Source organism: Apostichopus japonicus, chromosome 22, assembly GCF_037975245.1.
Source record: "Apostichopus japonicus isolate 1M-3 chromosome 22, ASM3797524v1, whole genome shotgun sequence".
NCBI lineage: Eukaryota > Metazoa > Echinodermata > Holothuroidea > Aspidochirotida > Stichopodidae > Apostichopus > Apostichopus japonicus.
Genome location: NC_092582.1, coordinates 10,264,859 through 10,280,842, shown reverse-complemented (window position 1 = coordinate 10,280,842; position 15,984 = coordinate 10,264,859). Strand labels below are relative to the sequence as shown.

The 15,984-nt window shown below is 37.0% G+C and overlaps 2 protein-coding genes across 3 annotated transcripts in view; one reads left to right on the top strand and one right to left on the bottom strand.

Annotated features, from left to right (window-relative positions):
- Positions 1-9,242, bottom strand: part of LOC139963488 (valine--tRNA ligase-like) — a 28,799-nt gene extending 19,557 nt beyond the window's left edge. Inside the window, exons 1-10 of one of the 2 annotated variants that reach the window (XM_071964302.1) lie at positions 9,040-9,242; positions 6,799-6,939; positions 6,089-6,143; positions 5,172-5,272; positions 4,761-4,888; positions 4,408-4,572; positions 3,561-3,642; positions 2,588-2,707; positions 1,832-1,940; positions 264-443 (exon numbers count right to left, since the gene is read on the bottom strand). In XM_071964302.1, coding sequence (XP_071820403.1) covers positions 264-443; positions 1,832-1,940; positions 2,588-2,707; positions 3,561-3,642; positions 4,408-4,572; positions 4,761-4,888; positions 5,172-5,272; positions 6,089-6,143; positions 6,799-6,867 — 1,009 coding nt within the window. In that variant the 5' untranslated portion in view covers positions 6,868-6,939; positions 9,040-9,242. Of the gene's footprint in view, positions 1-263; positions 444-1,831; positions 1,941-2,587; positions 2,708-3,560; positions 3,643-4,407; positions 4,573-4,760; positions 4,889-5,171; positions 5,273-6,088; positions 6,144-6,798; positions 6,940-8,910 lie in introns of both variants that reach the window. The other variant, XM_071964301.1, reaches the window with a different exon arrangement.
- Positions 9,243-9,390: 148 nt separating this feature from the next.
- LOC139963490 (14 kDa phosphohistidine phosphatase-like) lies at positions 9,391-14,855 on the top strand. Its single transcript, XM_071964306.1, has 3 exons — positions 9,391-9,659; positions 12,947-13,065; positions 13,509-14,855. The coding sequence occupies exons 1-3, from the start codon at positions 9,467-9,469 to the stop codon at positions 13,602-13,604; spliced, it is 408 nt and encodes a 135-aa protein (XP_071820407.1). The 5' UTR covers positions 9,391-9,466; the 3' UTR covers positions 13,605-14,855.
- Positions 14,856-15,984: the final 1,129 nt, after the last annotated feature.

Here is a 15,984-nt window from a genome sequence, read left to right as displayed (position 1 = left end):
AATCTATGATTAATTTTTTTCACTAAATAAACAAAGTGGTAGTGACAAGTGAGTTGATCATCAAACAACTACACCAAGATTATGGTTTGAAACAAGGTTGAAGGCACTGCCTTTAAGAATTACCTCACTGGGTACAGAGTTAGATAATTATCTTAAACTCAATTAACATGACCTCTGGAAATGGTTCAGTATCAAATTTTCATTCCATTCATGAAGAACAATTATCCAACCTAGATTTAATATGAAAAGACATTACTTCTTACCTGTTCCAAATTCCATGTCCACTGTTTCACTTGTTATTATTGGCAACAACCTATCAACAAATGGATGGATGACTTCTTGACCAATCAGATGTTTATATCTTGTATCTTCTGGGTGGACAGCGATGGCAACATCTCCAAGCATTGTCTCAATTCTTGTTGTGGCTACTGGAATTTCACTCCCTAGAATATCAAAATGAAGAAATACTGAGTTCTTATGATCTCACTAATCTATGCTACAGTTGGTGACAAAAGTTTATTCTCCCAAAACAGAAACTATAATTATGCCAGAGACAAAACTTTTGGATGTTCTGTACATTGGCAATTGAGTCTACTAACTTCACAACCACACTATTATAGAGCAATCAATGAAGTTGGACATTCCAATTGCATGTAGGGGATAGGCTAATTCAAGTTTCTTTGTTCATCTGTGTAAAAGATGCTTAAAAAATGTTCACAATAATATATATTTACTTTGATATTTACTTTGAAAGAGGAACTAGAGTCATTAGTGCACAAATATACTTCACACATTGTTAGACTTTCTGATTGAACCACTCACAGTTATTATTAAGGGAGAGGTAGATCTAACCACCATCAACAAATTATGCGACAGACACTTTTGTGATACACATTGTTCCTTCACACCTTTACAGTCTAAATCCAATATTTTGTGACATAAAAACACAACCATTTTAACATGGAAATAAATAGCATAAAATTGGGTAAATGGGGCAAAGCAATGATGAATCTCTTCTACACCAGTTGTGGGAGCGGATATGATTTTATTTGAAATTCCTAACTTAAGTTAGACATTGAATTTGAAAGCTATTTTCTAAAGTATTAAACTTACTTTTTTGGGGGGGGGGGGGGGCGGGGGGCTTTATGTGGGCCTAGTGATCCAAACTCCGAAAGATTTATTTGTGAAGTTTTTCATTCTCTCCAACTAATGACCTTGAATATAAACTGAACCACATAAATATTGAAACTTTTGTGCACTATTGTTACGCCATGGGGTCTTCGGGATGCGTGTACCCCGTAATTCGAACACGCCCAGGGCCCTCCCAAAAGGTGTTGTAAAGCCAATCAGGGTGGGACCACATTGCACAGTATTTGCACAGTCTGCCTTTGGTGCCCTGCATTGGGTATTCACTCTCGTGATTCTTGCGAGCCATGCTGCCCACGCCCTGGTACGTAGTTTATTTGTTATTTAGTTAAATTGAATCTCTGCTCGTTGTTTGCTTTCATTTGTGTACAGCACAAAGACACTTCCTTATTTTTGTCAAGTTTTTGTTTTAAGTTAATTAACTAAATTGGGTGAATGAGACCTAGTTCTCTAAACTATATTCTTCTCTATTTGTGTGTATTGGTTCAAGCCCTGCTGGCATTAGTCTTCGCCTCCCCCTCTCCCCTGCATGTGACATCTAGTGCCCTCCAGCTGCCTTATAACCCACAATACCACTCGGCTGGGGTTCAGGGGGCGTTACACGATCAACAAGTGCAGAAATGGCGTGTTTCGATTTGGGTACTATGAAAAATTGCAAAGTAAGAATTTTTTAATTAAAATTTACCTGATCCAACCACAGGGTATGAAAAGTAGTACATATAACCAAACTGGATAGGATCTTGATAACCAGGAACTTGAAATGCAGTGGCACCCTCAATTGACTGTTTTTCAACCTAAAAGCAAGAAATAGAAGTTGAAGTTCATGAGCCAATTATAACTCCCAAGCGAAAATGCTTTAAATACTTTATACCGTTTTATTCGCATAATACTACAACAATATTGTAAGTATTTAATACAAAAAGTGATAACTTAGTCAAAACAATGTAACATGTGATACTTAACATTCACCCAATTTCACTTTTGAATTTGTTTTGAACGGGACAGTATTAAATCCCAGACAACACAAACTAATAAAGATATCAACAAACTAAGGATAACAGACAAAATGTATAACAGAATGTGCCAATTTATTCAAGGGTTTACTTTGTGAAATTTTAGGCTATTTGGTGAAAAAGGAAAACCAAGATGAAAGGCAATGTGTTCGATGTATACACAGTTTTTGTCACTGGTAGTAGGAATACTCTTTGATCACTGTCTAAAAAAGTCAGCAACCAAAAATTAAGAACAAGAAAATTATGAACAAGCTGGAAAAAAGAGATAGACATAATTGGCAAAAACAGAATTTACCATTACAAAAAATTGCTAAATTTTGCACAAAAAAAAGGATCCACCTTGTAGATGGTTCTGTGTTTGACAAAAATATAATATATAAATTTATCAGACATTAATAGAATGACCTCATCCATTAACCAATATTTACCTCTATGTCAGAAATGGTAGATCTTAATGAGCATGACCAGTTAACGAGTCTGTTGCCGCGATAGATTGTACCATCTTCATGGAGGGTAATGAAAGCTTCTTGCACTGCTCTGGAAAACTCCTACATCAAAATAGCAGTCAAAGGGAAATAAATTTGGATGTCACTTTTTTCTTGTTTTTATTTTTTTATATTTTTTTATAAGGTAGGAATGGAACAATTCATAACAATGATAACTGTCAGTTTACCTTCGACTATTTCTGCAAATGCTTATACCTTGTGATTTTTATCTTATGTTCACCAAGTTGCTCTCCTCCCAAGCACATGAACCTGCAAAATGTGAGTTTTGTACAGTAGGCCCATTATCAACATAAAAACCACAGAACATGTTATCTATGCCATATATACACCTAATTTAATATGAGATGTTTATTATGAGACGTTTATAATCTGATGTTTATTATTATGAAATGTTTTTTAACCACAGAACATGTTGTCTATGCCATACATACACCTCCTTTAATATGAGATGACAAAAATCTAAGGACCACTTTTATCCCAATGTTCATGCTTCAGAAGGAATGATAATTATGTGTATTTCTCTGGAGGAAGGGGGTAGCAGAGGGGTTGGAGGAAGGTAGAGATATACCTCTGCTAATACTGATGTCATGAAAACAATGGTATACAAAAAAAGGAATGAAGATATAAACCTAAAGAATAATATATATTGCTGACCAACTGATATCAAGACAGAGACCTCATCACCACCTTCTGGTAAATTTCCCATGTGTGTGTTGGGGGAGGGGGGGGGGGGGGGGGGGGTGGGTATAGGGGGAGTGTGGGGAGGAGGGAGGGAGTAAGAGTGGAATTGAGTACACTGTATTGAGGAACATCTGACTACAGTTACTGTCATTGTAACCTATTAAACATTAGGATGAAGAGAAGTATTAATAGTTTTTTGGTGAATTGATAATACCTCACTCATGGTAAAATTTGGACGAGACCAGTCCAAGGAAGCACCCAATCGTTTGAACTGCTCATCAATTTCATGGCCACACCTATGAAATGGTTTATGGGGAAAAGTGCAAGAAACGATCCATAAGATAGTGGCAGATTCTTCTTGAGAAGATATTACTATAGACCACACAGTTACGAGCATTTTAAACAAACTAGAGCACTTATATGTATGTGAGGGTTGAAAGAGCAAAACACAAATGCAATACATTAGAATTTGAATCTGTGACCCAGAACTATATACAGGTAATGTAACTGACCAACTGTAGTATGAATCCCCCCCCCCCCACTACCCTAAGATCTGAAGTTTGCAGTTTCAAGTCCTGGCCAGATCATTACACTGTTTCCATAGGCAAGGCACTTTATCTCTATTGCCTCTCTTCACCCAGGTGTATAAATAGGGACTTGTGAGGTAACTTTCAAATATAGTTGAGTGTGCTGGTTTGTGGCTGCACCCTATCGGATGTCCCCCAAGGGACATGTAGATGTGGTGCCCCAGGAGGTGCACACATTGGTGTGTGGGTGTGACAAGTTACTAATGACCATGGGTTAAGTTGTAAAGTCATGTGAGGGAGCCTTGGCCTCAAACAAGACTGTAAAACCTTCAACTTTAACTTTCAAGTCAGTGTTTCTTCACCTTTCGAAAGAACCTCACAAATTGCTTTGCTTTCCAAAATTTGTTCTCAATCACCAAGTTTTCTACTAACACTCTCAATAAAACACATAACCATTGTTCCATCACTTCACACCATTGTTTATAGATGCTGTTTATGAATAATATCAAATTATAAGAGAAACAATGAACATACTCTTCCCTCCATCTCCACACCTCTTCAACAAACTTTTCCCTTCCCATTTGGTGCCTTAGAATTCTCTGTTCCTTCCACAATTTCTTCTCTACAACAATCTGGGTCGCGATGCCTGCGTGGTCTACACCTGGTATCCAGAGTGTTTCCCTGCCATGCATTCTGTGCCTGTATCAACAGAAAACAGTACTATGCAATAAAGTTACAATCAAAAACAAACTTAGGTCATGGGTAAAATTCAGACAAATACAATAGCTACAAGTACTTAGTCTAGCTCTCTTACTTAATTAAATGATACTTCCAGCAACTAAAAGGATATATAAAGAAGGCTGAGAAGGGAAGGAGGAGGCACCTACCACCTTATCAAGCTATCTTGAATGGCGACCATGAGTGCGTGGCCCAGATGAAGGGTGCCTGTAACATTAGGTGGCGGCAAACACATAATGAAAGGCTTCTCTTTGTCATTCTTCAATTTCTTCCTAGACTGTACGAAAAGAAAACAGAGACGAAAAAAGCATGCCAATTAGTTTTCACAAAACAACGGTTAACTACATACTGAAGGAATACTCTGTAATAGTTCATGTGAGAAGTTTATCAAAGCTGCTATTTAGAAAGGATTTATTCCTATTAAACTTGTTCTTGCTAGCAGAAAACCACACCTCTCTAATGTATTATAAATGATATTGTTTTTAAAGTAGCAACATGAAAGAATAAATATTATAGCTCCCTTGTAAAGAATGTAATCATTTAATGAAATTGACACTTACTGAATACTCTGGCCAGAAAAAACCACTCTGTTCCCACCAGGAGTACCATCCTGACTCCACAAAACTAGGGTCGTAGGACTTTGGCAGAGGGCATGAAGTGTCTAGACACAAAAAAGAAAGAAAATATTTACAACAGTTAGTTATTTGATATGTATCTTGATCATACACGCCACGTTTTTTTGGAGGGAGAGAGAGGGTGGGGAAGGAGTTGAATGTATTATTGATATTAAGTTTAATAAGAGTTCAACCATCTACCTGTTGTTCAATTCTAATAATAATAATAATCATAATAATAATAGTAATAAATTACACTTATATAGCACTAACAAAGGAACCAAGGAAAAAAGGAAGAAAAAAACAAACACTAGGAATCAAACAGAAATGTTTAAGTTGTCTCTTGAAAATACAAAAGGAAGGAGAATCACAAACGTGAAATGGGAGTTTGTTCCAAAGAGATGGCGCAGTGCCGGAAAGGCACGTACGCCATAACGAGTGCGGGTGGGTACGTGGACCAGGAGTTAATTGCAAATGCCCATGATTGGAAGAGTGAAGCGTAACAGTAGTGACGTAAAGGAGTAAGAAGGTAAGTGACATATTGAGGGGCAAGCCCGTTGATTGCTTTGTAGGTGAAAAGTAGGATCTTAAACTGGATACGCTGAGAGACAGGAGTGATGTGATTAAACTTTTTAGTGAGTGAGACTATGCGCGCAGTAGCGTTCTGAATTCTCTGAAGGGGGAGCTATAATGAGAAACTGACAAATTCACATACAAACTGTTGCAGTTATCCAGATAGGAGGAAATCAAAGCTTGAACCAGTCGTTCAGTTGAGCCTTGACCTAGATACCTCCTGAGTTCTGCAAGTAATTTCAAAACAAAGCAGTAAATATGAAGTATTATTGTCTAAAACTTTGCCTCACCTTTTTTCTTTTCATGTCTTATACAGGACAGACTCAATAGGCGTCTCTGGCTTTTCTAAAGAAAATAGTAAATGATGCAAAATATAAAAAATAATTGTGAGGTTAGTATTTGATATATGTAATATGAAACTACTACACAATGATGATATTACAATCAGACATCTCCTTGTGTATGGTGTAATAATGCTTTGTTAAACCAGAAGGCCAAAAGGCTTTGTGATTCCTTGCCAAAAATATTTTATGCAGGGCTTTGGTTCTTCCAAAAAGAAACTTTGTTCATCTGGAAGAAAATAGAAATCACTTCATTAAGTAGAAGATCACTTATGAGTATTGTGTTTAAAGGTTTTCAGATCTTGCCCTCTGTTGACCTCCGAACCTCTACAGAAAACAATTGGGTTCTTGTACTCAATAAGGTGCATCCACATACCAAATATGAAATTCACCCCACAATACGGTTTTAGAGGCGCCACACAACCAAATACACTCAAATGCAAACACCATTGCAAAGATTACTTTTGCCTCTGGCAAGGAATAAACAAATACTGAACTTGTCACCATGTAATGGGAGGAGGGGAGAATAAAATCACACTGGGGGGGGGCATACATCCAATTACAACAAACAGTGTTGTTTTATGATGTTTAGGTATAACCAGAGTATGTATCACTTCTCTGAACCCACATGGGAGAAAAAAATTACACTTCCCTAATACCTGTGTTATTGTCTTATACAGCCACAAGTTTTGCCATCCTGTCCGATGGGTGATCGATTTCCTCAGCATATTTCTGTCACCACTTTCTTTTGTCTCAGAGTTTCTTTCATGTTAATCGACCAATTACCGATTCCATAAAAACTGAGAACATGAAAGACAACAAAGACTTGAGCTGGTTACACTAAAAATATCAACCTATATCATGGTAAACAATGGAGATATGAGTATTGATTGTAACTGAGGAAATTATGAAAGCTAGGGTGACAAACTTCCAGAGTTGTTGATGGTATAAAATCTAAAGAGTCAACATTTTCAAATTGTATTTCGACATGGGTTTGTGGGCAAGTTATTGTCAGTAGTAACCGTTTATCGCAAATTTTCAATGCGGATGATGAGCCACCTGGAAAGTCCCTAGAAACTGTTGACACCAGCTCATGAAGACTTCTTCAAAGCTACTTCTGTTCAGCAAGACATTGTGATTTTTAATTGCACCAAGCACATTATCCAATGGAAAATCACATTAGTTTCTTTTAAATTTGCAATAAGGAAGGGCATATAGTATATATCCTAGTCGTGTAAGCCTACTATTACTGGATCACTCAAAGCTACTCCTTGTGGCATTTTTCGTGGATTATTTTAACCATTTAGCAGATTTATACAGTAAACTATAACACGTGCGAAGATGGGGGGGGGGGGGGAGATAGGGAATGTTTTCAGTGCGTCGAACAGTTTGACTACATAACTCTGCAAGTAAACATGTATTTCTGGTAGAATCTATTCGAACCATTAAAATAAAAAAGATAGAGCTTAAAGGTCTGCTGTATAGACCCCAAGTCCCCAACTATAACCACTGTAATGGAAAAGCTTCTTGAGGTTATGTAATTGACCTGTCTTGGTTGTAAATCGCATGCGAAGATGGGGGGGGGGGAGATAGGGAATGTTTTCAGTGCGTCGAACAGTTTGACTACATAACTCTGCAAGTAAACATGTATTTCTGGTAGAATCTATTCGAACCATTAAACTAAAAATTGGGATGCACCGGATCCAAATTTTTGGATCCGGCCGGAACCGGATTTTGTAGTACAAATATGAAACAAGGAGCAAATGTTAGGTGAGGTATATGCATATTATAAAGAAGGGGAAATTAAGACCCCATTTAATGGGTCAGACCATTGAGAAAATTAAATTAAACATGTTAAACTTAATTTTTCCTTACTTAGAATGTTTTTATTAATTTTTGGAAATAGTTTACATTGATTTAAGTTAATACCAACACCTTTTTAAGGAATAATTCAGGCCAGATTTTGAAAAAGATCCGGCCGGATTTTGAAAAATATCCGGCCGGAACCGGATAATTGCTCACTATCCGGCCGGATAGTCCGGCCGGACCGGAGATCCGGTGCATCCCTAACTAAAAAGATAGAGCACAAAGGTCTGCTGTATAGACCTCAAGTCCCCAACTATAACCATTGTAATGGAAAAGCTTCTTGAGGTTACTTAATTGACCTGTCTTGATCGTAAAATGACCTCTTTTTACCAATACGTCTGCAACGTTTACCACATATTTTTTCTTGTATGAGGGTCTTTGTGTGAACACTGTATAATAAACTACACTTTACACATGAACATATTTCCTCACAGTGTTTACACAAAGAGCCTAATGGTGTTAAAAAGGAATGCAGGCTAATTGTAGGGCCTGAGGTCATTTTATGATTAGCTGGTCGATTACATCATCACAAAACTTTCCTAGCTATAGGCCTAGCATGCCATAATTGGTGCCAATAAAGCAGATCTTTAACCACTGAGCAAATCCAGGGAAATCGTCAACTTGTCAACACTGCTATCACAAAGTAACATTAATGGTCTTTAGCCTAGCCTAAGTAAGTCCTTACTATCGCGAATTCATCCGATACCATCAACATATTGTTACTAGCTCAACGTAAAAAACTTCAAAGAGGCCTAGGCTAGCCTAACCTAGTTAAAGTTAGATTCTTAACGTTTGGCATAACGTTCGTGTTATTCCTATAAACCTAATACAACATATTTTAAAAAAAATTTAATGATTGAATAATTATGAAAACTGATAGTGGTAAGTTTCAAAACAATTAATACCAATGATAGTAGTAGTTAGTAATTGGTAGGCCCTGAGCCTGACGTTAGTGGAGGCTGTAACTAAATGTACCACTAGTCTAGTACTACTACCACTAGTATAATGCATGTTGTAAGTTGTAACCAGAGTACCAGCAAATTTCCGTGAGTGAGAGTACCAGACGATTTGCGCCGGTAAATATGAAATTTATGGTGTATGTACAAAAGTGGGTCAGCGACCATGGTCTCTTTTATTCAACGCCAAATGGATTACGTATGTAAATGCTATTACTTCCACTTCCCAGACAAAATGGAAATGTGACATAATAACGCCGTTTGCCTTCATCAAACAGCTTTAAGACATTATCTACAACCACGCGTTACTAGATATTATATGTACGTAATAATTTTCAACTTGGTCTTTCATTTAAAACACAATATACACATGGTCTATATTGCCTTTAACTACTGTGGAATGGGATGAGATATATAACTGTACTCCCTCTGTGCTTGTCGTCTGCTGTTAAAGAGCAAAGGTGTTGGTGTTACCGAGAACCCTAAGTTGGATTAGCAGCGTCAAATGCTTTTCTCCAAAAATCGTATTTTCCGTATTTTTCATTGCATGATGAGTGTCCGAACTGTTCAAGGTATGAGTGGACTACCAGTAGTTGATATCGACCCTTCCGGTGTGTTCAAGTACGTTCTAATCAAGGCCACAAAAGGAAGCAATGAGCAGTTCTTTCTGCGGGGATACGCATGGGGAGAATACCATGGTAAAGTGTAACAGTTGGCCTAAAGTTAGGCCACAGTACAGTTTATGATACTGTATGCTGTACTGTAGGCTATCTTTGTGTTATTAATGGTAACTTAGCCTTTGACCCTTGGTACTGGTCAGTGAAATATCCTATCTACAGTCCGCGATCGGACTGTACACTGAAGTTCCAAAAGTATTGTCTGTGTTTTGTAATTGTATGGATATCTAGCCTAGAGCCGTATAGACTGCCTAAGGCTAACAATGAATGAGCAGAACAAGCTTAGTTTAAAAGTAAAAACAAGCATCATGAAGAGATAGCCTCAATGGATATGCCATGCAAAAAAGCTCATGATAACTAAAGGAAAAATTCCTACATATTCCTGCTTCAGATGCATAGGCGTACAGGACCATTTCAGTTTGGGGGGGGGGGCAGAAATTGTTGTGCCCAAAAGTTCCCTTGATACTATCTACTGTAAGCGGAGTGCCACCATCGGTTGGCGCGTAGCGTACAAGAAAATTTTTGGCAAAAGATGCCTCTCAGATTGCCGGAAACGGCACTTCTGAGGCCTTACAAGTTGCATCTAAACATTCTTTATTTTATGATCTCACGTTTTAGAAATTTACATTTCCCCAAAAATTTGGTAAATTAGAAGAAGAAAAAATGGTAACATCACTTTGAAGGGGAAAAATAGGACAGTATATTTTTTAAGCTCCTATTTAGTTCCCGTATTTATTATTTTAACACAGTACTCGGCTACCTCCAGAAAAACATACATTGTTCAACAACACGTAGGCGGGATAATGTCGCTGTGTCGGGTGTGTCACGTTTTAGAAATTTACACTTCCCCAAAAAATTGGTAAATTAGAAGAAGAAAAAATGGTAACATCACTTTGAAGGGGAAAAATAGGACAGTATATTTTTTAAGCTCCTATTTAGTTACCGTATTTATTATTTTAACACAGTGCAGCTACCTCCAGAAAAACATACATTGTTCAACAACACGTAGGCGGGATAATGTCGCTGTGTCGGGTGAGATTGCAATTTGTCTCACAAAAAAGTATAAAATATAACAAAGAAAATGATAAACCTGTACTTCTAGGCTTGTACAGTAGGCACTCCCCCCCCCCACCATCCATGAAAAAGAAAATGTTTCTTATATACACTCATGTAGTCATGTCGGGGATGTCCAGGTATACAGTTGACTAGTTACAGTAGAACAAAATTGCCCAGATGAGCTGCGCTTACGGTGGTGTTACACGGAAATATTCGGGCATCATGATGCTAAATAAAGAAAATCATGGAATTGTCGGGCAAAAATTTGAAAAAGATTCAGGCAAGCATATATATATACATACATACATATATATACATATTTTTTTCTCCTCTTAGGCTGCCCAAATTTTTCAGGACTTTTGCCCAAATTTCTTGTCCTCTGGAAATTTGGGGGGGCAGTCTGCCCCCCCCCCCGCCTCGTACGCCTATGTTCAGATGTACGTTCAACTGTAGCTGAGATTTTACAAAATCTGTATGGCTGTGATGCTCACTGAACACATAATACTTTGTAAAAGCTGAAAACCTTTGCAATAGCCTATCTAAATATTCTTCATATAATTTTGATGGTTGGGGCTTAATTGTGAATACAGTACAGTAGATGTCACAGCGTTGTTAGTATGTATGCTTATTGGTTCATTTCTAACAACTGATGTTTGATAATGCACCAGTTATGTACTGTAGGCGTACCTCTTTTCCAGTGTGAATGACAATGGATTGTTTTCTGACTGCACTGTAGTCAGAGTTTATGTAAAAAGCAGAATTAAAAAATCATAAAGAATGGAAAATATGTTGCATGTTAAAATTTTAGTTCACAATGTTAACAGATATGTACTTGCAATTCATAGAATTAGTCAACAATACAGCTCTGGTAATTGACTGAATGGGAATCAAATCTGATTAGAAATAGTACACCATTGGAACCAAGTACAAACTTAACATCAACCTGCAATCATTGTTGAGAGATATTACTATAACAGCCGGGACCAAACAGCTTAAAATGCTCCACAATTTACGTAATTAAATTTTATTTTGAGTAAAAGACAATATGCGATGGTGATGGCATGCATACAGAATGTGTGTGTATGTGACACCTTCGCTTGTAAATATCTCATGTGTCAGTGGCTTGTATGAACCTCACACTTAGTAGCATGGTGGGCTCAATTTTGACGCACTTAAGGATTTGATTAACGATGTCTATCAACAAAAAATCCAAATCACTCATCTGTATGCATTTTTCATATGTGTAGTTCCTCAGAAATTTAATGATCCCAAAATATTTATTATTCTGTGCCTATGCAACGTATAATTCAGCAGAATTTGACCACAAAATGTCTGCTGTGTCAAGTTCTTTCATACCCCTAAATTGACACATTCTTCGATAAGCTTACTGTATAGTGTAGGCCTAAGTATACATCCATTGACTTTGGATGCTGCTTGCTCTGAGCCTCTAAGCTCAGACAAGTCTGGTCCCAGAGAGTAGTGGTATTATATTTGAGGTAATTTGGGTTATCTTTAGGGAGTAAGATTTCCAAATGCCAATAAACATGCAAAACTGGGGAGGGTGTTGAAAGCCTATAAACAACCCAACAATTTGATCAGCATATATACCTGAAATGGATTCAAACTCATGAAATATGTAACTCTGCTTGACTGCAAAAAGTTTTGGTTGCAACTTGCAGCCTGCTGTATCGTTGCTAGTAATATTTGAAAGGTGTGTCAATTACAAAGGTGCGTCAAGTATGAAGCCTTTACTATACATAGATGCCCCTTGATGATTTCTCAACTGCTTTTGTGATTGGTGTAGGTCGAAGGCCATTTGAAGCCCCCAGTGGCCAAAATATCAAATGTTTGTAATCAAGTTGATAGAGTAATTACAGCTTGGTTAATCTGATAGATTCTAATAGATATCGTACCTATAGGTGCCCATCAACGAGTACTATCTTTTTTTAGTAGTTTGAAAGTCATATGATGTTGTCAGTTGTTGACGGCTCCACAGTGCACAGATTTGACATCTCCATGGAGCACAAATGACTTGTCATTCTGGATATTGGAAAGCTTTGGAAAAGGTGATTTATTTTGCACAACTTATCACAACTTATTATTTTATGACTCAACAAAAGTTTTAATGACTCAACAGAAGACTGGACCATCAAGTGCTTTTTGTCCAGTAAGGATTTATGGGACTTATTTCTTTCTTCTATTCCTGGTGTGTAAAACTTACTAAATTTCTGTTACATCCTTTTCCTCCTCAGCTGATATTTTCGAAGAATTTGAGGGCAAGAACAAGGATTTGCGACTCTCTTGTCTTGGTGGAGGAAGGATTGAACATTCTCCTGATAGGAAATCTATATTAGTGTATGGCTACTCTGTGGTAATAACTAAATTGACTGTTTTGACTTTTATTGCCTTTTTTTTGTTTCTTGGTTTAGTCTTATGGTGGATGTAAGACATATTTCTAAAAGCAGGCCTCAGGGCTATTTATTGGCTAAATGCCAGTAGATTTAGCCACTTGCCATTTACAAGAAAGAAGGAATATGCATTTTCTGCCACCACAGATGTTGCTTGTGTAATAATTCAAGGAAATTACCACTGGGCATTTGGTTTTGTAATTTTAAACTTTTGATTTTCAAACCCTGAAAATCTCAAGTCTTTTAAACTAACAAAAGTCTTAAAACATTGAACATGAATCAGTGAGGTTGTGACTTCACCCAAAATTTACCAACTGGCAAATGTATTACATTCCTAAGAAAAACGTTCATAGAAAAATTAGAGGAATTTGTAATAATAATGCCTCTTCTCTTCTCTTCTCTGCAGGGCTTTGGGAAAGCTGATCATTCTATAACTGTTGGATTGCTTAAGTCAAGGTACCCAGACTACACCAGCATCACATTTTCCGATGAGGGATACTGATGAACAGAGGAAGCATCGTTTACTGTAGTATTGCTACTGGCAGCTTTTGAGGTTACAATGACTCACCGCACATGTACAACGGCAGATGTCTCACCGGAAATCTCTGGCTTTTGCCCCTTGTACGTAGAGTTTGTTGTGGAATCTGTATATAGTGCACAGTAGTTTGTAATAACTGAGTCTTTATGACTGTTGAAAGGTTTAACTTGCTAATATGTGCTGCTGCATGATGTTAACTTACAGTTCAACAGTGTAATTCTATCGGTTTGCATCAAAGATGGAGTCTTGAAGTTAAACTGTTAAACCTGTTTTAGCCATCTTGCTATTACAATTTAGAGCAACTCACCATGGTAACCACCTGTTACTGTAATCCCCTCCCCTTCTGCCATCTAAAAACAAATACAACAGAAACAGTGAAGTTGCACCAGTTGGATTTCCATTCAGGCATGGGACATAAGTGGTTCATGTACTTCTAAACTATTTCATTAACCTTTTTAAAGTATTTTTCACTGCTTGAAGTAAATCCTTCCTTTACATCAATATTCACTTGGAATTTCAGCAATTTGGAATCATAGCATACACGAAGAAAGTGCTCAACAATGTAACTTGTGACTAGAGAGTGACATTTTTTTTTTAATGTTTATTTAGTTACTACTTTTCTAAATGATGTCAATTGTTATAATTTTTTCCATATTGTGAGACAAGGTGTTATTAAACAAATTCAAGGGGGCTCTCCAACCATGCCCCAAATCAACAGAGGGTACTGCCAAAACGGTTCCATCTACTATTGCAAAACTCGACAAAGTGCACTCTTTCACTGCAGATAACAGTACTGTAAGTTGATCTCTAGTAGTATTATGTGTATATCATTTCAGCCTAATTATTGAAGAAGAGATCTTTTGAAGCATATTTTTCAGTGAAAAGTCAACCTAAAAGTTTTAAACAGCTTAACTTGTGCTTGTTGTTAAAATTTGTTTTGTTTGTTTGTGATATTACCATTTTATATGGATGATAAATTGCACATGAATCATTGGTTTGTTGGGAATGAATATGATTGACTGAAACTAATAAATTTGCAGCAAAAGCTGAAAAATTGTATCATGGTATGCATTCAAAGAAAAGCAATTTTTATTGAAGTTAAAGGTTGCAATGAAATGTGATGGAATGTATTCTCATTTGAGATTAAAAAAAAAGTTGGTCAATTTTGGGCACACAAAGACTGACAGAGTGCTTTAAATAAATAAATAAAATTTCTTTTGGATGTGTCAATGCGTTTCTGTCTGCTTCAGGCTTTAGAAAATTCTCGAGTAGGGACTGATTCTAGACCAAGTACCTAATAGTACAGATTGTTGCAACTGTATTCAGTTGCATATTTGGTATACCCAGGAAGGATAGATACACATTAGTAGAGCAGAAGTGTTGAGGGGGAATGAGGCAGACCACATGATACAGGACTCATCAATACAGGTCTCATCGACACAGGTCTCAAATTTATGCATTCTAAAATAGTTGCTTTCATGCTGGTCAAGCCTGCTTATAGAAAAACAGACCTCAAATTCACTGGAGCATTAATAATTTGTTACTTGATAGGATACACTACCCTAAACACTGCAGATTCATCCTTGAGGGTACCAAATTAATTGACCAGTTACCTGTATGATTGTAAACACAAGTGCTCTAATGGCAAGCACTACTTTCCTTTGTGTGAGGACAAGTTTGGCTTGACCACTGAAATAATACACTGTGTGTTCAATTTATTCATGAATTTGTGCAGAGGAGCATTCAATATGGCTAGCATTACCAACTCAGGTAGATATTCAATTTCCCTGTTTTGGGCCAAAAACAGGGGACTCGGTGGTATTAGCTATAGGCAGGGAAGATCGTAATGTTTATAAAGCTACATTTCTGACTCTCCTGATTATGCAGACATCAAGGATTCTTCACATTGTTTTGAGGGTGGCAATGATAAAGGTTGTAGAAATTTCAGCAAGAGTGGCCATATTGTAACTTTAGCACAAATGTGGGCAATACTGAACACTCTAGGTTATGAAAATGTTCATCTTTCCAACAAGATTTAAATTATCATTAGAAAACATTCCAATATAAACACAGGGATGTTTGTTATATTGGGATGTCTTCTCTATCTTACTTGACTTGTACTTTTTGTTTCCATATTTGCAACTTGTGATCTATTTAAAGAAAGGTCTAACTGCAATCACATATTCGGGAAATAAACAAGATATGCTTCCGACAAAGCAGTGACCCTTATACCCATTTTTGTGGTTTTGAGAAAACGAAGATGAGTAAAGCCAAATGGCACCAAAGCAGCTTCAGAAACACTATACATTTTATGAGGTGTAGTCATATTCTTTTAACACAAAAC